The sequence below is a fragment of the Acomys minous genome, assembly GCF_964271855.1.
Source record: "Acomys minous genome assembly, chromosome: 19".
Lineage (NCBI taxonomy): Eukaryota > Metazoa > Chordata > Mammalia > Rodentia > Muridae > Acomys > Acomys minous.
The window spans coordinates 65,303,135-65,325,290 of NC_140499.1; the positions used below are offsets into that span (position 1 = coordinate 65,303,135).

General features: G+C 47.7%; 1 protein-coding gene across 7 annotated transcripts in view; it reads left to right on the forward strand.

The window, feature by feature from the left end:
• The window catches only part of POGZ (pogo transposable element derived with ZNF domain), a 49,149-nt gene that overhangs the window by 6,861 nt on the left and 20,132 nt on the right, over positions 1-22,156 (forward strand). Inside the window, exons 2-7 of one of the 7 annotated variants that reach the window (XM_084769204.1) lie at positions 11,315-11,439; positions 13,370-13,525; positions 18,243-18,418; positions 19,822-19,930; positions 21,527-21,817; positions 21,923-22,105. In XM_084769204.1, the coding sequence (XP_084625330.1) occupies positions 11,316-11,439; positions 13,370-13,525; positions 18,243-18,418; positions 19,822-19,930; positions 21,527-21,817; positions 21,923-22,105 (1,039 nt within the window). In that variant the 5' untranslated portion in view covers position 11,315. Of the gene's footprint in view, positions 1-11,314; positions 11,440-13,369; positions 13,526-18,242; positions 18,419-19,821; positions 19,931-21,526; positions 21,818-21,895; positions 22,106-22,156 lie in introns of all 7 variants that reach the window. The other 6 variants (XM_084769203.1, XM_084769206.1, XM_084769207.1 and 3 more) reach the window with 6 other exon arrangements.

Here is a 22,156-nt window from a genome sequence, read left to right on the forward strand (position 1 = left end):
TGTAACAGCTCTGGCTGTCCTGGAACTCTCCCTGTAGACCAGGCTGGTCTTGAACTCATGGAGGCCCACCTGCCTCTGCCTCCCAACTGCTGGGATTAAAGGTGTGCGCCACCACCACCCAACTAATGTTTGCTCTTAATGCTGAATTTTCTCCCCAGCCATTTTTGCTAGCAATAGTTTTTGTTTGTTTGGTTGGTTGGTTTTGGATTTTGGTTTCTTGAGGCAAGGTTTCTCTATGTAGCCTTGGCTGTCCTGGACTTGCTTTGTAGAACAGGCTGGTCTCAAACTCACTACAATCCCCCTGCCTCTGCCTCCCGAGTGCTGGGATTAAAGGCGTGCACTACCACATCCGGCTGCTAGCAATAGTTTTAAAACTTTTTATTATATTTTATTTTGTGTGCAGTATGTGTGGAGGTCAGAGGGCAATTTGAGAAAGTCCTTTTTCCTCTTCCACACTGTGTGTCCTGAGGATTGAACTCAGGTCTTCTGATTTGGTGGCAGGCACCTTTGCTAGGCCATCTCATTGGCTCAAGTTTAGTTTTATTTGATATCTTTGTGGTGATCAGACAGTATCCTGCTGGCTAAGACAGATAGTTTGCGCAAAGTTTTCTAACCTCTACATGGGTACGATTCTTCAGAGTACCCACACAATAATAATAATTAAAATAAAATAAAAATGGGCTGGAGATGGCTCAGCAGTTGAGAGTACTGGCTGCTCTTCCTGAGGACCTGGGTTTGATTTCTAGCACCGGCATGGTAGCTCACAACCATCTGTAACTCTAGTCCCGAGGCTCTGGTGCCCATGGGATTTTAGTTAAAACACTCATACACAAATTTAAAATTAATTTTTAAAATGGAAAGATAACAAAAAGCATGATATGTTTAAAATGTATATTGGTTTTTTGTTTTCTTAATGTATCAAGTGTTTTGCCTCCTTGCACCCAGGTGCACCACCACATGCATGTCTAGTGCCCTCAAAGATCAGAAGAGGGCGCGACTTGGGACTGGAGTGACAGATGGGTGCAAGCTCCGTGTGGGTGCTGGGATTGAACCAGGGTCTTGTGCAAGAGCAACACGTGCTCTTTACCACGGAGCCAGCCCAACCACGAATGTACAACTATGTATAAAGGATGGCAACAGTCCAGGTAGCTTGTTGCGGAAAGGAGAGAGAACGCACACAGCGATGGCACAAGAAGGAAAGCAGGGCGAGGAAGTGGATCCGAGGGAGCTGGGGGTGTGGCTGGAGCCACCAGGGGGAGCCCTGGGGCCCGAAGCCAGCCCGTGTCGCCTCATTGTTGATCCCCAGGCCATTGAGAGACTGTCTGGAAGGAAGTAGGTGACATTCCTAAGGATGACACCTACACATACTTGAACAGAAACAGACACACATGCACATCTGCATATAACACACATAAAGGAGAGCAGCTCCTGAGTCATGTGCTTACTTGCTAGAAGGGGGCGTTTCAAGTAAGATTTTCCTTTAAGGTTCCAGAAGATATACATACTGTGGGTATGGAATTTTTCTTTGAGTTGACGTGGGTCACAGGTTCAAGGACTTCCTGGATCCAGGGCAGTGTCAACGTAGACCCTGTCCAACTGTGTTCCCTCTATGTACACGGACCCCGCACCCCCACCCCAATAACCGGTTGGCATAGAAAGGTTTTTAAATGTAAGGGGGATGATGTTTTAGACATATTTGTACTTTCTTTTTCTTCTTTGGTTTGGGTTGGTTTTTGGAGACAGGGTTTCTCTGTGTAGCTCTGGCCTGGCTGTCCTAGACTCACTTTGTAGACCAGGCTGCCCTCGAGCTCACAGAGGTCTGCCTGCCTCTGCTTCCCTGAGTGCTGGGATTACAGGCATGAGCCATGTGTCCAGCAATAATATTTTTACTTTCTCTCTCTCCCTCCATCTTTTTTTTCTTTTTTTAAGAGTAGGGTGGTTTCTCTGTGTAGCCCTGGCTGTCCTGAAACTCGCTCTGTAGCTGGTCTTGAACTCAAGAGATTTGACTGCCTCTGCCTCCCAACTGCTGGGGTTAATGACATATGCCTGTACCTCTTGGCAATATTTGTAACGTTTTTCATGCTGCATATTTGATAATACTTTATTTTAAAATAAAATATAGTGCCAGGTGTAGTGGTGCACACCTTTAATCCCAGCACTCCTGACGTAGAGTCGGGGGAGTGGTTTGTGAGTTAAGGGTAGCTTGGTTGGTCTAGGACAGCAGCCAGGACTGCAGAATGAGCCCCTGTCCAAGAGCAAAGGGAAACAACAAATCGTAGAACAGTGGGAGCGTCTACTCCGTGGCCATTGAAAGGAATGCTTGTTTTCTTTCTTGAATTTTCATTGTCATTGTATCATATCACTCAAGAGTTTTTCCTTTTCTTTTGGTGTGGACATGTGTGCTTGTTTGTATATGTGCATGTGTGTAAAAGACAACCTTAGCTGTGTTTCCGAGGTGATACCACCGTTCATTAAAAAATAACAAAAGGAGCTGTGTGTGTATGTGTGTCTGTGTGGGTGGACGCACAGTCAGGTGCCCACCAAGGGGACAGCATTGGATCTCAAAGACAGAACTAGAGTGCTCGGGAAGAGCATTCTACACTCTTTAACACCGGCCTTCGAACCAGGCCCAGGGGCAAGGGCCCTCACCTGAGGGGGAGGTGGGCTGGCCAGCACTCCCAGGGGCCCTCTTGTCTCCCTCTCTCCTCTGCTGACCTCTGCTCAGTTATCACCCAGCCCTGAAGATAAACTGCAATACAAGAAGGTTGCTAATTTTAAAGTTCAACAAGTATTTCATTTATGTTGCTACCTCCTGCAGCCTCTTTTTACCCTAAATGATTTGCTGAAGTCAAAGGAATTGGTCACATTCTGAGATACCAGCTTAGACTAGAATCAAGTATTTTGAAATACATTTTCCAGCCGGGCGTGGTGGCGCATGCCTTTAGTCCCAGCACTCGGGAGCCAGAGGCTGGTGGATCACTGAGTTCAAGGCTAGCCTGGTCTACAAAGTTACTCCAGGACAGCCAAGGCCACACAGAGAAACCCTGTCTCGAAAAACCAAAAAAATAAAAATAAATAAATAAAAATTTTTGACGATTTTAATTGTGTTGGCTACTTGGCAGTACTTAGAAGTGAAGGAATTTTTTTTTCTTGTTTCAAACTAGTTAAAATGTGAGCATCTTGCTTTTCCAGTCATTCTTTAGTTTTAGAGTCAGCCTTTTTCATGGGAGAAACAACATAACCAGCTGGAAAAATTGTGTCATTTAAATTAATTATTTCACAAAACCAAACATGTATCTCAGTTATGTAGAGCGTCTTAAGAAATGGAGTTCTAGCCTGGCCCAGTGGTGCAGTCTGTAAGCCTAAGGGTTTGGAGTTGGAGGCACAAGGATTGCAAATTTGAGACCAGCTCGGAGCTACAAAGCAAGATCTTGTGTTAGAGGAAGCAAAGAGGAAGGGGAGGAAGCATATAAATACTTGCTATAAAAAGACCAGCCTTAAGCTGGGCATGGTGGTGCACGCCTGTAATCCCAGCACTCGGGAGGCAGAGGTGGGCGGATCACTGTGAGTTTGAGGCCAGCCTGGTCTACAAAGTGAGTCCAAGGCAGCCAAGGCTACACAGAGAGACCCTGTCTCGAAAAAACAAACAAACAAACAAACAAAAAAGACCAGCCTTTTAGGATATGCTGCTAAATTATCCACAGGCGTAGGATGACGATCACGTTTTTTTTTCAGGCAGCTCTGCTTATTTAAAAGGAAGCTGTGTGTGTGTCGTGGTTAGCATCCGTGTGACTGTTTTCAGTTGGCCACCTCTGAAATAGTGTCCTTTAGACATCTGCCCAGGCTGCTGTAACTGTCCCTTTTCTGGGTTTTAGACTGGATGAAGGTTGTACAGTATGAAGTTACACAGCAAAGAGCAGTGGCGAAACAGCGTTTAATTGCTTGAAAGTTGTCCCCCCCAAAACAGGACCCATGTTGGAGTGTGCCTGTGGCAGTCAGGACAGCTGGGGAGCGCGCTCTCCTCTCCTCCTACCGTGTGGTGCCGAGGCTGCCAGCCAGGCTGTCGGCTGGGTGTAGAGTGTCTCTACCTACTGAGCTGTCTCAGCCCATGGCTTTGTTTTCCAGGTCCTGGAATTCAGTTTCTGGCTAGCGTTGCCTAGTGTCTATGTGCGTTAAGGCGAATGAGAAAATTAAGTAATTCTGTAGATGGTTTGCTCTTCAGCTTTCCCTTTGGTTTTGGTTTAAGGAGACATGCATAACTAAACAGATGATTAGGAGCCCCCTAGAGTCAAGGTAAACATCTTAGCAGTTAAAAAACGAGTTTCCCAACTGGGCTCCTGGTTGTCCCTGACTCATGGAGGTATTGTGGGATGTTTTACAATTTCAAAGGCAACAGTGCCATCTATTGGGCGTTGCCCAAAGTATGGCTGTCAAGTTTATACGTTGATATACAGAATGGTTTGGTTGGCTGTTCTGTTTTGCTGTTACAGGCTTGTGGATTTGGTACAGAAAGTTCTAAGACTCTTGCGGACATGGATAACCTTTGCTATGAAGGCTTTGTGTGAGCAGTGAGCATAACATTACTTTCTTTTCTTTTCTTTTTTTTTTTTTTGCATAACATTACTTTTGCTCAAGACAAACTGACCCCTTCTCTGCTCATACTGGAGGCACAGCACCAGCTGCACTGTGTAGCACAGTTTACAAGCTTTGTTTTGAAGCTGGGTGTGGTGGCGCACGCCTTTAATCCCAGCACTTGGGAGTTGGAGGCAGGAGGATCTCTGAGTTCGAGGCCAGCCTGGTGTACAAACGGAGTCCAGGACAGCCAGGGCTACACAGAGAAACCCTGTCTCAAAAAAAACAAAACAAAAACACACAAAAGCTTTGTTTTGGAAAGATGTGCATAATGTAGGCAGTGTTTGCAAATTAAAGTAGCCTCAGGGTCCTGGGGACAGTTTACAGGATCCTAGACAGGAAGGACTGGAGTGTGAAAAGTGGGGTCTTACCTTAGGTGCAAATTTGAAGGCAGAGGCAGTAATCCCAGCCCTAGCTTTATTCCTGCTGTTGTGATAAAGAAATCCTTCAGCATAAAGCACCTTGGGGAGCCTGCCGTGGCTGCGCACTCCTATAATCCTAGCACTTGGGGAGGCAGAGGCAGTTGGATCTCTGAGTTCGAGGCCAGCCTGGTGTACAAACCGAGTCCAGGACAGCCAGGGCTACACAGAGAAACCCTGTCTCAAAACAAAACAAGAAAGCGCTGTAGGGGCTGGAGAGATGCTCAGTGCTTAGAGCACTTGCTGCTCTTGCAGAGGCCTTAGCTTTGGTTCCCAGCACTCAGGTGATGGTTTAGTCACCCATGATGACTCCAGTTCCAAGCGGTCTGACTTTCTCTTCAGACCTCTGTGGGTACCGGGTACACATGCTGTGCTATTGCAGGCAAGACCCCTGATATACACAAAGTAAATTTTCTTCTCCCCCCCCCCCCCCACCCCAGACAGGGTTTCTCTGTGTAGTCTTGGCTGTCCTGGACTCGCTTTGTTTTTTTCTTTGGTTTAGTTTGGTTTTTCGAGACACAGTTTTCCTTGTAGTCCTGGCTGTCCTGGCCTTGTTTTGTAGACCAGGCTGGCCTCAAATTCATAGAGATCTTCCTGCTTCTGCCTCCCTGAGTGCTGGGATTACAGGCATGCGCCACCATGTCCAGCTACAAAGTAAATCTTTCAGAGATGCATTTAGGTGGGAGAGGGTTTATTTCTTCCTATAATTACAGGTTATTGAGTGTCATTTCAGGGAAGTCGAGACAGGAACTTAAATGGCTAGTCACATCATACCCCAGTCAAGAACAGGAAAGACAGGACACATACCCCTTCACTGGCTCGCTTGTACCTTTCTTTCTTTCTTTCCTTCTTTCTTTTTTAACATACTTTTTTTTTTTGGTTTTTCGAGACACGGTCTCTTGGCTGTCCTGGACTCACTTTGTAGACCAGGCTGGCCTCGAACTCACAGTGATCCACCTGCCTCTGCCTCCCGAGTGCTGGGATTACAGGCGTGTGCCACCACACCCGGCTTCTGACATACTTGTTTTTATCTTACTTGCATTGGTGTTTTGCCTGCATATATGTCTACAAGAGGGTGCCAGATCTATTGGGACTGGAGTCACAGACAGTTGTGAGCTGCCATGTGGGTGCTGGGAACTGAACCTGGGTCCTGGGCCCTGGGCCCTGGGAGAACAGCCTGTGCTCTTACTGCTGCTGCCTCAGCTCTTATGTGCTTACAAAGTCTGGGGAACGGTGGGTCTTCCCTTATTAGTGAGTTAACGAAGCCAGTCATGGGCGGGAGAGAGGCTCAGTGGTTAAGAACACTGGCTGCTCTTCCAGAGCTCTGGGGTTCCAATTCCTAGCACCCACCTGGAGGCTCAAAACAGTCGGTAACTCTAGCTCTAGGGGACCTGACACCTTCTTCTGGCCTCCTAGGGTACAAGACACAAGTGATGCACAGACATCGGTGCAGGCAAAACACTCATACATAAAATGAAATAAAAAATAAGTAAAAAAAAAGTTTCCCAGGACATGCACACAGGCTAACCCAATGTAGGCAGTCCCTCACTGAGATTTTTTTTTTAAAGATTTATTTATTATGTATACAGTATGCATCAGATCACATTATAGATGCTTGTGAGCCTCCATGTGGTTGCTGGGAATTGAACTCAGGACCTCTGGAAGAGCAGTCAGTGCTTTTAACTGCTGAGCCATCTCTCCAGCCCCCCTCACTGAGACTCTTCCTATGACTCTAGATGGTATTAATGACAAACGTATCGAGTCAAGGCTGGGCATGGAGGAAAACACCTTTAATCTCAGTACTTAGTAGCGGTGGGTCTCTTGAGTTCAAGGCCAGCCTGGTCTACAGAGTGAGTTCTAGGACAGCCAGGTCTGCATAGAGAAAGCTTGTCTCAGAAAAACCAAACCAACCAACAGCCAACCAACCAAAAAAAACATAAACACAGGTTACCAAGAAGAGACTTGATACCCTATGAACATATACAGGGGGAGGTAATCCCCCTCAGGAACAGTCATAGGGGAGGGGAATAAGGGGAAAATGGGAGGATACAAGGGATGGGATAACCATTGAGATGATGTAACAAGAATAAATTAATAAAGGAGAAAAAAATGAAAAAAAAAAACAAACCAAAAAAACCATAAACAAAACAACAAAAACTAAGTTGAGTCAGACAGGAACTTGGGAGGCAGATACTGTCCTATTTCTGTGAGGTTAAGGCCAGCCTGGTCTACAGATCAATTTCCAGGGCTACCTAGTGAGACTGTATCTCAAAAGCAAAACAGAACACTACCCAAGCCCTGTGTATCACATTCACTAAGTACTGTTGTAGTACAGCTTTAATTTGTGTGTGTGCTAGAGAGCGCTGCACATGCTGGCAGCACTGCATACACGTTAGCTACTTTAAAATACAGCATCAGGGCTTCACTGTGGCATTTCCCAACAAAGTTTGTGTAATGCATGTCTGTGAGAGAGTGTGTATGAGAGAGAGAGTGTGTGAGAGAGTGTATGAGAGAAATTGAGTGAGTGTGTGTGAGAGAGAGTGAGTGAGTGTGTGAGAGAGAGAGAATGTGTGCATGAGAGGGGGAGAGGCTGTGAGCGTGTGTGAGTATATGTGTGGCCTGAGGTGGGTGTCACGTGTTTCCTCGGTTGCCTCCCACAGACAAGGTCCTCACTGATGGAGCTGCTCTCTGAGCTGGTCAGCGAGACCACAGCATCTGCCCATCTTCTCCCTTCTCCAGGGCTTTGATAAAAGTACCTCACCATGTGTTTTGTTTGTTTGGTTTCTTTGGTTTGGGTTTGTTTAGTTTTGTATGTTGGTTCTGGGGACTGAACTCGGGTCCTTTCCTAGCTCTTCCCTCCTGTCCCTTTCAGCCGTTGCTGCCCACCCCCATGTTCTAGCCTCCTTTGAGCTTTCATGTCACTTAGTGCATGCCATTTTTGGCATGTGCCTTTAATTCTCCACCTGGGAGACTGAAGCAGGTGGCTTTCCATGAGTTCAAGGCCGTCGTAAGTTCAACACCAATTAGGATTGTGTCCTCCCCTCCCCCCAAAAAAGTGTTGAGCTGGCTGGATGGCTCCGCAGATGAACATGCTGCTGTCAAAGCCTGCCAACTTAGTGTGGTTCCTGGCACCTATGTGGTGGAGAGAATCAGTTCTTGCAAGTTGTCCACTAACCTCCACATACGTGCTGGGGCCCATGTACCTGTGTCCATATATACACTAAATAAGCGAATCATGTAATAGTAAAAAATATCAGTAGTTATGGGAAACAGTTTATAATGGACAAAACAGATCTGTCCCTGTCCTTGTTGTCACTGCACGTACCTCACCCTGTCCTGTTGTCACTGCACATACGTCACCCTGTCCTTGTCACTGCACATACCTCACCCTGTCCTGTTGTCACTGCACATACGTCAACCTGTCCTTGTCACTGCACATACGTCACCCTGTCCTTGTCACTGCACATACGTCACCCTGTCCTTGTCACTGCACATACGTCACCCTGTCCTGTTGTCACTGCACATACTTCACCCTGTCCTGTTGTCACTGCACGTACGTCAACCTGTCCTTGTTGTCACTGCACATACGGCACCCTGTCCTGTTGTCACTGCACGTACCTCACCCTGTCCTTGTTGTCACTGCACATACGTCACCCTGTCCTTGTCACTGCACATAGGTCACCCTGTCCTGTTGTCACTGCACATAGGTCACCCTGTCCTGTTGTCACTGCACATAGGTCACCCTGTCCTTGTTGTCACTGCACATAGGTCACCCTGTCCTGTTGTCACTGCACATAGGTCACCCTGTCCTTGTCACTGCACATACGTCACCCTGTCCTTGTTGTCACTGCACATACGGCACCCTGTCCTTGTTGTCACTGCACATACCTCACCCTGTCCTTGTTGTCACTGCACATACCTCACCCTGTCCTTGTTGTCACTGCACATACCTCACCCTGTCCTTGTTGTCACTGCACATACCTCACCCTGTCCTTGTTGTCACTGCACATACGTCACCCTGTCCTGTTGTCACTGCACATACGTCACCCTGTCCTGTTGTCACTGCACATACGGCACCCTGTCCTTGTTGTCACTGCACATACCTCACCCTGTCTTTGTTGTCACTGCACATACGTCACCCTGTCCTGTTGTCACTGCACATACGTCACCCTGTCCTGTTGTCACTGCACATACGGCACCCTGTCCTTGTTGTCACTGCACATACCTCACCCTGTCCTTGTTGTCACTGCACATACGTCACCCTGTCCTTGTTGTCACTGCACATACCTCACCCTGTCCTTGTTGTCACTGCACATACCTCACCCTGTCCTTGTTGTCACTGCACATACGTCACCCTGTCCTGTTGTCACTGCACATACGTCACCCTGTTCTTGTTGTCACTGCACATACGTCACCCTGTCCTTGTTGTCACTGCACATAGGTCACCCTGTCCTTGTTGTCACTGCACATACGTCACCCTGTCCTGTTGTCACTGCACATACCTCACCCTGTCCTTGTTGTCACTGCACATACGGCACCCTGTCCTTGTCACTGCACATACCTCACCCTGTCCTGTTGTCACTGCACATAGGTCACCCTGTCCTTGTCACTGCACATATGTCACCCTGTCCTTGTTGTCACTGCACATAGGTCACCCTGTCCTTGTCACTGCACATATGTCACCCTGTCCTTGTTGTCACTGCACATAGGTCACCCTGTCCTTGTCACTGCACATATGTCACCCTGTCCTTGTTGTCACTGCACATACGTCACCCTGTCCTGTTGTCACTGCACATATGTCACCCTGTCCTGTTGTCACTGCACATAGGTCACCCTGTCCTTGTTGTCACTGCACATAGGTCACCCTGTCCTGTTGTCACTGCACATACCTCACCCTGTCCTTGTCACTGCACATAGGTCACCCTGTCCTTGTTGTCACTGCACATACGTCACCCTGTCCTGTTGTCACTGCACATACGTCACCCTGTCCTTGTTGTCACTGCACATACGTCACCCTGTCCTTGTTGTCACTGCACATACCTCACCCTGTCCTGTTGTCACTGCACATACGTCACCCTGTCCTGTTGTCACTGCACATACGTCACCCTGTCCTGTTGTCACTGCACATACCTCACCCTGTCCTGTTGTTCCTGCACATACCTCACCCTGTCCTGTTGTCACTGCACATACCTCACCCTGTCCTTGTTGTCACTGCACATACGGCACCCTGTCCTGTTGTTCCTGCACATACCTCACCCTGTCCTGTTGTCACTGCACATAGGTCACCCTGTCCTTGTCACTGCACATATGTCACCCTGTCTTTGTTGTCACTGCACATAGGTCACCCTGTCCTTGTCACTGCACATATGTCACCCTGTCCTTGTTGTCACTGCACATAGGTCACCCTGTCCTTGTCACTGCATATATGTCACCCTGTCCTTGTTGTCACTGCACATATGTCACCCTGTCCTTGTTGTCACTGCACATACGTCACCCTGTCCTGTTGTCACTGCACATAGGTCACCCTGTCCTTGTTGTCACTGCACATACGTCACCCTGTCCTTGTTGTCACTGCACATACGTCACCCTGTCCTGTTGTCACTGCACATACGTCACCCTGTCCTGTTGTCACTGCACATAGGTCACCCTGTCCTTGTTGTCACTGCACATAGGTCACCCTGTCCTGTTGTCACTGCACATACCTCACCCTGTCCTTGTCACTGCACATAGGTCACCCTGTCCTTGTTGTCACTGCACATACGTCACCCTGTCCTGTTGTCACTGCACATATGTCACCCTGTCCTTGTTGTCACTGCACATACGTCACCCTGTCCTTGTTGTCACTGCACATACGTCACCCTGTCCTGTTGTCACTGCACATACGTCACCCTGTCCTGTTGTCACTGCACATACCTCACCCTGTCCTGTTGTTCCTGCACATACCTCACCCTGTCCTGTTGTCACTGCACATACGTCACTCTGTCCTGTTGTCACTGCACATAGGTCACCCTGTCCTTGTTGTCACTGCACATATGTCACCGTGTCCTTGTTGTCACTGCAGTCCTGTCCTTGTCACTGCAGTTCGTAAGCCAGGGCAAGGTGATGGCCATGACTTAAAGACGAGCTTGGGCAACATCCCAGGAGCCAGCTATCCCATTTTACAGAATGAGACTCTCTTTTAAACAAATATATATTTCACATTTGGTATAAAGCTATTTCTCCAATTCTGGATCAGTATCTTACTAACTTTATCTTTCTCATAGCATGGCGGACACCGACCTGTTTATGGAATGTGAGGAGGAAGAACTGGAGCCGTGGCAGAAGATCAGTGACGTCATTGAGGACTCTGTAGTGGAAGACTACAATTCAGTGGATAAAACTCCTCCAAGTACCTATTGCTCCTTTGTTCTTAAATTGGTTCTGTTAATTCTGTCAGATTGTTAACAGTGTGTGATACAGAGAAGGAGTTTAGGAGTCCAGAGAGAGGGCTGCAGTGTCGCTCAGATATGTAGTGTTTGCCTGGCTCTTACGCTAGGGATGTGATAGTACCTGGCATCTTAGCAGTGGAGGTGGAGGCAGGAAGATCACAAACAAGGGCGTGTCAGCTACACAGCAGGTTTGAAACCACTCTGGGACGCATGGGACCTCGTCTCAAAAAAAGAAAGAAAGAAAGAAAGCAGCAAGAGCCACTATAGTCCTAACTCTTGGACGCTTGAGACAGAGTGCCTCAAGTTAGAGGTACATGAGTTCCAGGCCAGCGAGGGGGGAGAGAGATTGATTGAGAAATTAAGAATGAATATCTGCATGCATGTGTGTACCTAGAGTTGCCTCTGTGTGTGTGTGTGTGTGTGTGTGCGCGCGCGCGCGTGCGTGCGCCGTCCTGGACTTGCTTTGTAGGCCAGGTTGGCCTGGAACTCACAGAGATCTGCCTGCCTCTGCCTCCCGAGTGCTGGGATTAAAGGCGTGCGCCACTACTGCCCGGTTCTAGGGTTGCCTTTTTATGGTGTTGGTCTTACGTTTTTTCATGCTGTAGCATATGAGTACCTGATTCTTCATAAAGCTTGTAAAATACTATTTAATTCACTCAAAACATCGAGAAATGGATAAATTAATCAAATATCCTCTTAGCAGCCATCCGAGAACAAGTGGTAAAGTGCTGTGCATTAGAGCTGCTGTGCATCCCTACAGTCACCCGAGGACAGGTTGTAACGTGCGGTGCATTAGAGCTGCTGTGTGTCCCTACTGAGATGCACTTGTTGTTCTTCTTGAATTTTGTTTCCTTTATGAGACGAAAACAGATCTCTTTGTGTCTGTCTTAGTGGCTGGTTATAAATTAAGATTTGTTAACCTTCTATTTTATCAGTGATTAGGGTAAATTCTAGATTGCCCTGAATTCAAAAAGTAGGGATTTTCTTCTAAACAGCAACAGTTGCTGTTTGGTTTGGTTTGGTTTTTGTCTTTCCATGAGACCTGAAGATACCATTGATTTAGGCTGAAAAGGACACATTGCAGGTTTTACAGATGGCTTGTTTTGAAGGCTTATAACCAGCAGTGGTGGTGGTAAGGCTGGGAGTCCTGAGGATACGCTAGTGCCATAGAAGGCAAACATTCGAGTCTAATTCAGAGTCAGTGACCTAACTTTGTTGAGTTTTTTTGTTTTGTTTTTGTTTTTATTAATATGTTTGGGTATTTTGTCTGCATGTATGTCTGTACTACATGCATATATGGTGCACACAGAGGCCAGAAGAGGGCACTGCATCCCTTGGAATGAATTTACAGACAGTTGTAGTGCCATGTGCATGCTGGGAATTGAACCTGGGTCCTCTGGAAGCCAGAACTCTTAACTGTTGACCCATCCCTCAGCCCCACAGTGACCTAACTTAGTTAATCAGGAAATGCAAGACAAAGAATGTATGATGGTTAGTTTTACTTGTCAAATTGACATAATCTAGACTCACCGGAGCCTAAATTGGCCTGTGGACCTATCTGTGGAGAAATGTCTTCATTAACTGATGTCAGAAGTCCTGCCCACCCATCTGAGTGGCACCGTTCCCCAAGAGGAGAACAGGGTCTGCACTGTAAGCTGAGCCGAGCAGGAGGATGTGATGAGCAGCTTCAAGCTCTGCAGCCCTGAGTTCCCCACAGGGATGGCTGTGGTCTGAGGTTGTGAGCCAGAGAAGCCATTCTCCCGTGTGCTGCTTCTGTCAGGGTGTTTATCACAGCAGTAGGAGAGGGCATGAAGACCGAAGGGAGTAGACGCAGAGTCCTTAGTGTCCCTTGTCCCTGTCCCCACGTGACTGTGCCTTCCCTCCCCACAGTCTCTGTGAGCCAGCAGCCAGTGTCAGCTCCAGTGCCCCCTGCTGCCCATGCGTCTGCTGCTGGGCCCCTCTCCACACCTGCTGCTGTCAGCGGTGGGGCACAGGGCAGCGACAGTGCGAAGAAGACTCTCGTCACACTAATTGCCAACAATAATGGTAAGTGCACCTGTTGGGAAGCCTGGGATAGAGGCACGAGAGAAAACAACGACCTTGCAGCTAGCTGTCCCTGCAGTCCCACAGCTGTGCCAGCCGGAAGTGTCTTTAGGGGCTGTTGCTTGTTGTGGAAGGAACTCTGCTTCTGTCACGCTGGACTGAGTCAGGCCAGCAGGTGCTCACTGCTGGTCGGTGCTGGAGGAGAAAGGTGAACTCAGCATTGTTAACTATTCTAGAGAGCTGGGACTGTCGGTCGGTTGGTTTTGTTTGTTCACACACGTGTGCTCTTTCGTGCACACGCATACGTGTGTGTGCGCACGCGCGCGCACACACACACACACACACACACACACACACTTGAAATCAGAAGCGTCCTTTTCGTTTGGTTAGGAGTTTCCCAGGCAGCTTCCCGCCGTGTTTGCTCTGGGAGGTTTCTTGGCTGCTGGCCGCTCGGTATTGAAGAGAAAGCTGTTTTCCACCAGGATGAAGAGGACAGCAGATAGCAGCACGTTCCGGGGCTTTTATCAATTAGAGAAGCTAAATAAAGTTTACTTAGTTTGGTTTGGTCTTTTTTGAAACACCAGGCTGGCCAGAAACTCATTCTTTCCTTTCTTTTTTTTTTTTTTTTTAATGCGTGTACGGGTGTTTTACCTGGATGTATGTCTGACACCTTCTGAGGGTGTTGGCCCCTGGAACCGGAGTTGTACATGGTTATAAGCTGCCGTGTGGGTGCTAGGAATTGAACCTGGGTTCTCTGTAAGAGCGACTGAACCATCTGCAGCCCTAGCCTGGAACTCTTGATTCTCCTCCATCTACTGTGCCATCAGTAACCAGCTTCTGTCTCATGGCTGCTAACTTCCTACACACTGAAGAGGATTCCTCCTAGTTTCTACTTTAGAATTCATAGCAATACTTGCTTTCACAGACTCATTGTATTGCAACAAGAAATTTATTTGTTTAATGGTTGGTTGGTTTTTTTGAGATAGGGTCTCTCTGTGTAGCTCTGGATGGCCAGGAACTCAGTATGTAGACCAGGCTGGTCTCAAACCTGTAGTTGCCTCCTGAATGCTGGGAATAAAGGACATGCTACTACCACGTTGTTTTCTGGTGTATTTGTGTGTGTGTGCGTGCACGCGTGCGTGAGAGAGAGAGAGATTAGGCACTGAGCATAGTTGTGACACACACACACACACACACACACACACACACACACACACACACACGGAATTGAAATATAAGGCCTCACTGACACTAGGGTAGACCTAGACTTGGGCTACACTCCCATCTCCTAGCCCCTTCCTAAGGGTTTATTTTGAGGTAGAGTCTAGCTAAACTACCCAGGCCGGCCCTGAACTCAGCTCCTGCTTTCCTCGCCTAAGTAGGGATTTTATTTCCTTTAGAAATAAATTTTATTGCTGTAAGAATAATGGGTAAGCCAGGTGCCTTTAATCCCAGCACTTGGGAGGCAGAGGCAGGAGGATCGTTATGAGTTCAAGGCCAACATGGTCTACAAAGTGAGGCCAGGACAGCCAGGGCTACACAGAGAAACCCTGTCTCGAAAAACCAAACAAAAAGAATAAATGTGTAGGGCTAGGGATGGAGTTCCTGGGTCAGGTCCCCAGCTCCACATGAACTGAGTGTGGTCGCACACCACTAACATCCCAGCACACCACAATTGGCAGGAACATCAGAAGTTAAAGGTCATTTTTTGTTACATAGTGAATTTGTAGCCAGCCTAGGCTTCATGGGTCCCTATCACAGAAGAAGAGCAGGGCTGGGGAAATACCGCGCTCGTTAGTGCTTGCCACATAAGCGCAAGGACTTGTTAGGTCCCAGGAGCCGTGTAAAGTCCCATCTACCAAGGAGATGGAAAGAGAGGTGTCCCTGGGGCTCACTGTCCAGCCCCGCCTTCTCACCCAGCTCCAGGCTAGTGAAAGACCCATCCAAGGTCAAAACAAGGCAGCCAGCACCTGAGGCTGGCCACTGCCTTCCGACAGCACCTGAGCCCGGCCACTGTCCTCCACCAGCATGCATGCCTACCTACACATGCACACATAAAATAAAAAGACGTGCATTGTAGAGAATGCTAGAAACAGGGCAAGGTGTGTGGTTGGCACATGCCTGTGATCATAGTACTCAGGATTGTGAGCTCAAGGTCAGTCGGTACATAACAAGACCTGCCTTAAAGAAAAAAATGGAGTAACAGGCTGGAGAGATAGTTCAGTGGTTAAGAACACTAGCATGGGGCTGGAGAGATGGCTCAGAGGCTAAGAGCACTGTCTGTTCTTCTAGAGGTCCTGAGTTCAATTCCCAGAAACCACATGGTGGCTCACAGCCATCTGTAATGCGATCTGGTGCCCTCTTGTGGCAGGCAGGCACACATGCAGGCAGAGCACTGTATATACAATAAATAAATAAATCTTTAAAAAAAAAAACAAAAAACACCACCACTAGCACAGGCTGCTCTTCCAGAGGACCAGGTTCAATTCCCAGCACCCACATAGTGGCTCACAGCCATCTGTAATGGGATCTGATGCCCTCTTCTGTGTGTGTGAATACAGATTACTCATATACAGTTTTGTTTTTTTTGTTTTTTGTTTTTTTTCGAGACAAGGTTTCCCTGTGTAGCCTTGTCTGTCTTGGACTCACTTTGTAGAGCAGGCTGGCCTCAAACTCAAATCGATCCGCCTGCCTCTGCCTCCCAAGTGCTGGGATTAAAGGCATGCGCCACCATGCCTGGCTAAATAAATATATTTTTAAAAGGAAGAAAAAATGGAGTAGGAGAGAAGAAAATTAGAGAGTATCTAGGCAACAAGGCCCAAGGTGGAAGTTACTGTCCTGTCACGTGGAATGGCTTTGTAGTGCTTCATTTATGCAAATAGTTCTTTTATGCGCTTTTGGAGACGCGTGCTAATGTGCTCTTTACAGAGATAGGATCGTACAGACTACATTTCCCCTACTTTTTTTTTTTTTTTTTTTTTTTGGTTTTTCGAGACAGGGTTTCTCTGTGTAGCCTTGGCTGTTCTGGACTCACTTTGTAGACCAGGCTGGCCTCGAACTCACAGTGATCCGCCTGCCTCTGCCTCCCGAGTGCTGGGATTAAAGGCGTGCGTCACCACCGCCCGGCCCTACTTTTATTTTTCATGTAATACTTAGTGAATATTTTGTCACTTTAATCTATACTGATAACCTTAATTGTCTTATTGTTTGGTTTTAGATAGGGTCTTACCATGTCACTTTGGCCAGAAACTCACTCGGAGCCTAGACTGGTCTGGAACTCAGAGAGATTCCTCTGCCTCTGCCTCTGCCTCCCATGTACTGGACTAAAATAATGTATGCCCCAATGCCTGGCTTTTGTTTCTTAAATTAATTAGTTTCTTCTCTGTGTGTTAGTGTTTTGTATGCACATATGTCTGTATTCCGTGTGTGCGCCTGGAGCCCTTGTGAGGTCAGAAGAAGGCATTGGCTCCCCTCAGACAGGAGCTACAAGTGGTTGCCATGGGAATCAATGCGTATCCTCTGTAAGAGCAACAGAAGCTCTTAACTGTTGAGCCAGCTCTCTCTGTAGCCCTCTGTTTTGTTTTTGAGACCAGGTTTCATACAGCTCAGGCTAACCTTGAACTTAGCGCCTTATCACTCACCTGCTAAAGGTGTAAGACACACACACACACATTTTTGTTTGTTTTGTTTTGAGCATGGGTCTCCTGTTTTCCAAATTGGCTTCAAACTTGCTATAGCAACAGGATGACCTTGAACCCCTGACCCTGCTGAGATCACAGGCATGCACCACAAGCCTGACGTGTGCACATCTGGGATTTGAACCAAAGGCCTTGTGCATGCTGGGCAAGCACTCTGCCAACTGTACTACATCTCCAGCACTTTGTAACATTTTTGCTAACTGCATTTCTCATATAATTAATGTGTTAACAATAAATTATTTAAAGGTACATTGATGGTTCACCTCTAAAGAGCTAAAATGAGCACTGGATATAAGTGCATATATTATCTGTCATCCCGGCACTTAGGAGGCTGAGTCAAGAATATCTCAGAACACATTTCCTTCAACAAGGCCCCCTCCCATTTCCCTCTCCAACTGTTCTATTAACTAGGGCCCAAGCATTTGATCATACGATCCTGTAGCGCCATTGTTACCCAACCACTCCAGTTGTGGGTCCTATAGAACAGTGTCTGATGTTATTTTGCATCAAACTATATGAACCCTTTTCTCAACAACAAGCAAGTTTAGGTCCCGCAGGGTGGCCCTGTGACACTTGCCGCCCAGCCTGAGGACCTGAGAGCTGCCTGCTCTACACAGAGGGCACGGGTCACACTCACAAACACACTTATAAAAAAGGGTTTTAATGGAATTACTAGCAACATGTTAGCTTCTTACAAAAAGATTTTACTTAAAGTCTTAACCTTCTCTGTTGTTGGGGAGAATTATGTGGTCACGTAAATCCTTGGTGTGAAGTTAGACCCTGGTGTCTTTCAGCTTTGGTTAAGGCCTGGCTAAGGGTTAGCAGCCTGCCCTGGCCCCTGTAGCCTGTCAGTTGTAGAGTTGGGGAGGCTCACAGTTGGGGAGTTGGTGACAGTTGAGGTGAGTAGTGGCAGCTAAGTGATTTTGATAACTGAGACAAAATGTTCCTTACAGAACACAGGTTTCTGCTAACATCCCTTTCTTGTTCTTTTTCCTTTGTTTTGCCCGCCTTTCACCCTTTAGCTGGTAACACTTTGGTCCAGCAAGGTGGACAGCCACTCATTCTCACCCAGAATCCAGCACCAGGTCTGGGAACAATGGTTACTCAACCAGTATTGAGACCTGTCCAGGTCATGCAGAATGCCAATCATGTGACCAGCTCCCCTGTGGCCTCACAACCTATATTCATCACCACCCAGGTGAGTGGGACTTGGAATTCTGGGGCTGGCAGAGGAGGTGGAGTGAGAGCCTGCAGCGGCGCTGCCTTGGACAGGCTCCTCATCACCACGTGACTCCTGTCTGCGGACCTGAGCTTCTCTGTGCTGCTCGATGTGGAATGCCCAGCATAGCATCATGGCTGTGTGATACTTCCTATCTGTGCTCCTTAGAGATCTGTTGAGTTGATTGAAGTCTGGGCAGAAATCATTGGGAGGTAGAATTAGAAAGCCTTCACACGGGGTGGAGAGCTGGCTAACCCTTCAGGAGCATTTACTGCTCTTGCAGAGCACCCACATGTCGACTATCTGTAAGTTCACGGTGAGAGGGCCAGATGCCGTCTTCTGACCTCTGTAGATGCTCCCGAGGTGCATGTGCATAGATGCAGGCAAACACTCAGACAAGGAAAGTCAACCTTAAGGAAAAAATGTCTTTTAAAGTCTGCACACTTGCCTTGCATGCCTCACCATTGCCTGGGTTGCTTCTGCCCCCTCGGTGAAGTCATTGACTTTTGAAGATCCACGTATAAAGTCAGTGGTCTTGAGGAGGGGAGGCTTGCCATGCAGGGTGCGGATGGAAGTAAAAAGCCCGGATCTGAGTGGTGCTGGCAGGCGCATGCCTGAGGCCTCCTGATTTCTGTCATCTCTTTCCAGTTCATCAGAGGCTTGGGAGCAACATAGAAAAAAGGGTGGCTATGTGTTGGGATTGTAGATTAAACACTGTTGTAATGTTGGGTTCTCCTCTTCAAAGTCCCAGTCTGTGGATACAGAGGCTTTTGGGTTTGGTTACCTAATAGTTTGCTAAACATGCTAGTTGTAGTGCTACATATCTTAGGAGAGTGAAGCAAAATTGTCATGAATTCAGGGTTAACCTGAACTACATAGTAAGTTTGAGGCCAACCTGGGCTACACAAACCCTGTCTCAAAACAAAGGTGTTTGCCAAAATTAGGACCTTGGGGGACAGCCTATGCTACATAGCAAGACCCATCTCAAAAAGCAAAAAAAGCAAAACAAAACAAAAAACCCACCTCACAAAAACCTAGCATGCCAGAATTTCCAAAAATTCTCCATTTCAGTCATTTAAAAGCTGTTGTAACTCTAGAGAGAGAACCATTAGGTAAGAACATGGAGCTGTCAGCCATGGTGGCGCAGCCTGTAAGCCCAGCACTCGGAGGCAGAGGCAGGCGGGTCGCTGTGAGTTCGAGGCCAGCCTGGTCTACAAAGTGAGTCCAGGACAGCCAAGGCTAACATAGAGAAACCATGTCTCCAACAAACAAACAACCCCCTCCACCCCACCCTCCCAAAAAATAATGTGGCGCTAGCCATCTGTCAGGGTCAGGGCTAGTTGCTCTCCATATTAAAGGCCGCTTTGCCTTTTTCATTGCAGGGATTTCCTGTAAGGAATGTTCGGCCTGTGCAGAACGCGATGAACCAGGTTGGGATTGTGCTGAACGTACAGCAGGGCCAAACAGTTAGACCAATTACCCTGGTCCCAGGTAAGGCGGTGCTCACCGTGTGGAATGACCCGTGTCCAGAGAGCTGTGCTTACTGTCTCACAGTGCTCCAGGTTATTTGAAAGCATGTATTTAAAGAAGAATGCAAAATACCATCTTAACAACTTAAGCCCAGTTTTTAAAAATGTTTGTAACCTCCGGCCAGGGCTAGTTTTATTTCTATGTGTAGCTTTTCACTGCCTTTCATGAGGTGACATGAGTCTTATCTTCTCATTATCACTTCTGATGACGTCAGCTACTACCAGGTACTCCTGAAAGAATGTTGTTAATGCAACTCACGGATCTAATGCTCCATATATGTGGTAGGACCATAAGTTGAATTTACCTTAATTTTAAAGCATAGCTTTTGGATACGCAGCCAGGCACGGTGGCACACTCCTGGAGATTGAAGCAGGAGGATTACTGTGAATTCAAGGCCAGTCTTGACTCAAGAAGCAAACAAACCAAGGCAGAGGTCGTGAGGACTTAGATGTAAATTATGTAAACGACACATCCCTGAGATTAACACTGCCAATGACCATGTAGTGAGGACAACACCGCCAATGACCATGTAGTATAGTAGCAAAGGTCTTGGGATTGCAGAGTAGCAGGGCAGGTGCCCTCTCAACATCGCTCAAGGCCTTGGCTTCAATTTACAGTACCCAAAAAACTCCGCAAAAAAATGTGTAATTTCCCCCAAGTCACATTTCTTATGTATTAGGTTTTCTACAGTTCAGCTCAAAAAGAGAGTAGCTTTGTTAAATTGTGTAAATGGGTCCTCAGGCCTAGCAGGAGGGCGCGGGGACTCGCCTCCAAGCCTGACTCCCTGTGTTCACTCCTAGAAGCCACGTGATGGAAGGAAAGAACCACTTCCCCAAGGTGTTCTCTGGCTTCCACTTTACACAGTGGTGTGCATGCCGCGCGCGCGCGCGCGCGCGCGCACACACACACACACACACACACACATATATATAAGAAACAATAGGGGCCTCTGTAGCCTACCTTCCTAAAGAACTTTTGGGTTTTGTTTTGTTTTGTTTTTGATCTTAGGGCCCACGGGGCTTTTTAGGCCATGAGTTTGATCAGATTTCTCTATAACATTCTTGTTTCCATAAATATTTCTCAGTGGAATTGTTTCCAACTGTTCTAGAAGAACATCCCCTGGGCACATATTCTAGTAGAGTAGATCGCCTGCCCTGTTTGAACGTATAGAAGAAAATGGAAAATTCTTTTAGAATTCTGAAGAAGGACTTGGAGGACCACATCTGCCCTTTGGCCTCTATGTCCCCGTTCTTCCAGTTCTGAAACCGAGGCCAAGCTACTGTTCGTATTCTTGAGGTAAAAAGGTGGTGCGGAAGGTGTTTGAGAGCAGTTGCTGGGAGCTGTCTTCCCAACGTTACTCAGAACAACTCTTCGTCCAGTGGACAGCTGCAGCTGGCCTCCATGTGAAGATCAGTAGGACTCCGGGTGACCCTGTTGGTCACTTAGTTTAGGGAAATAACTTTCCTGTTCTTGGGTTTCTGTGAAAGGCAAGGAAAAATGTTATAAGGGAGCTCACTGATGAAGGCTTGGGACTTCTTTTGTCTCTTTTTTTAAAAGCCCCAGGTACACAGTTTGTTAAGCCGACAGTTGGCGTCCCACAAGTGTTCTCTCAGATGACCCCCGTGAGGCCAGGCTCCACAGTGCCTGTGAGGCCCACCACCAACACCTTCACCACCGTCATCCCAGCCACCCTCACCATCCGAAGCACTGTCCCACAGCCCCAGTCCCAGCAGACCAAGTCCACTCCCAGCACCTCCACCACTCCCACTGCCACACAGCCAAGCTCACTGGGGCAGCTAGCTGTCCAGCCTCCAGGCCAGTCCAGCCAGACCTCGAATCCCAAACTAGGTGAGACTTGGGCTGAGGAGCCGGCAGCACAGCATGGGGCAGGGGTGGGAAACAGGTGATTTCACTTGGTCAACGTAGCTCCCTCCTTCCCCTCTCCGCCTGCAGTGAGCATTGCCAGCTTCGTCACTGTGAAGCGGCCCGGGGTCACAGGTGAAAATAGCAACGAAGTGGCCAAATTGGTGAATACTCTTAACACTATCCCTTCCCTGGGCCAGAGTCCTGGGCCAGTGCTGGTGCCCAGCAGCAGTCCTGCTCACAGAGCCACTGGACCCGAGGCTTCAACGAAAGGTAATGTGAGAGGCTGAGCCACCAGTCGGTCACTCAGAAGACACTGATAAA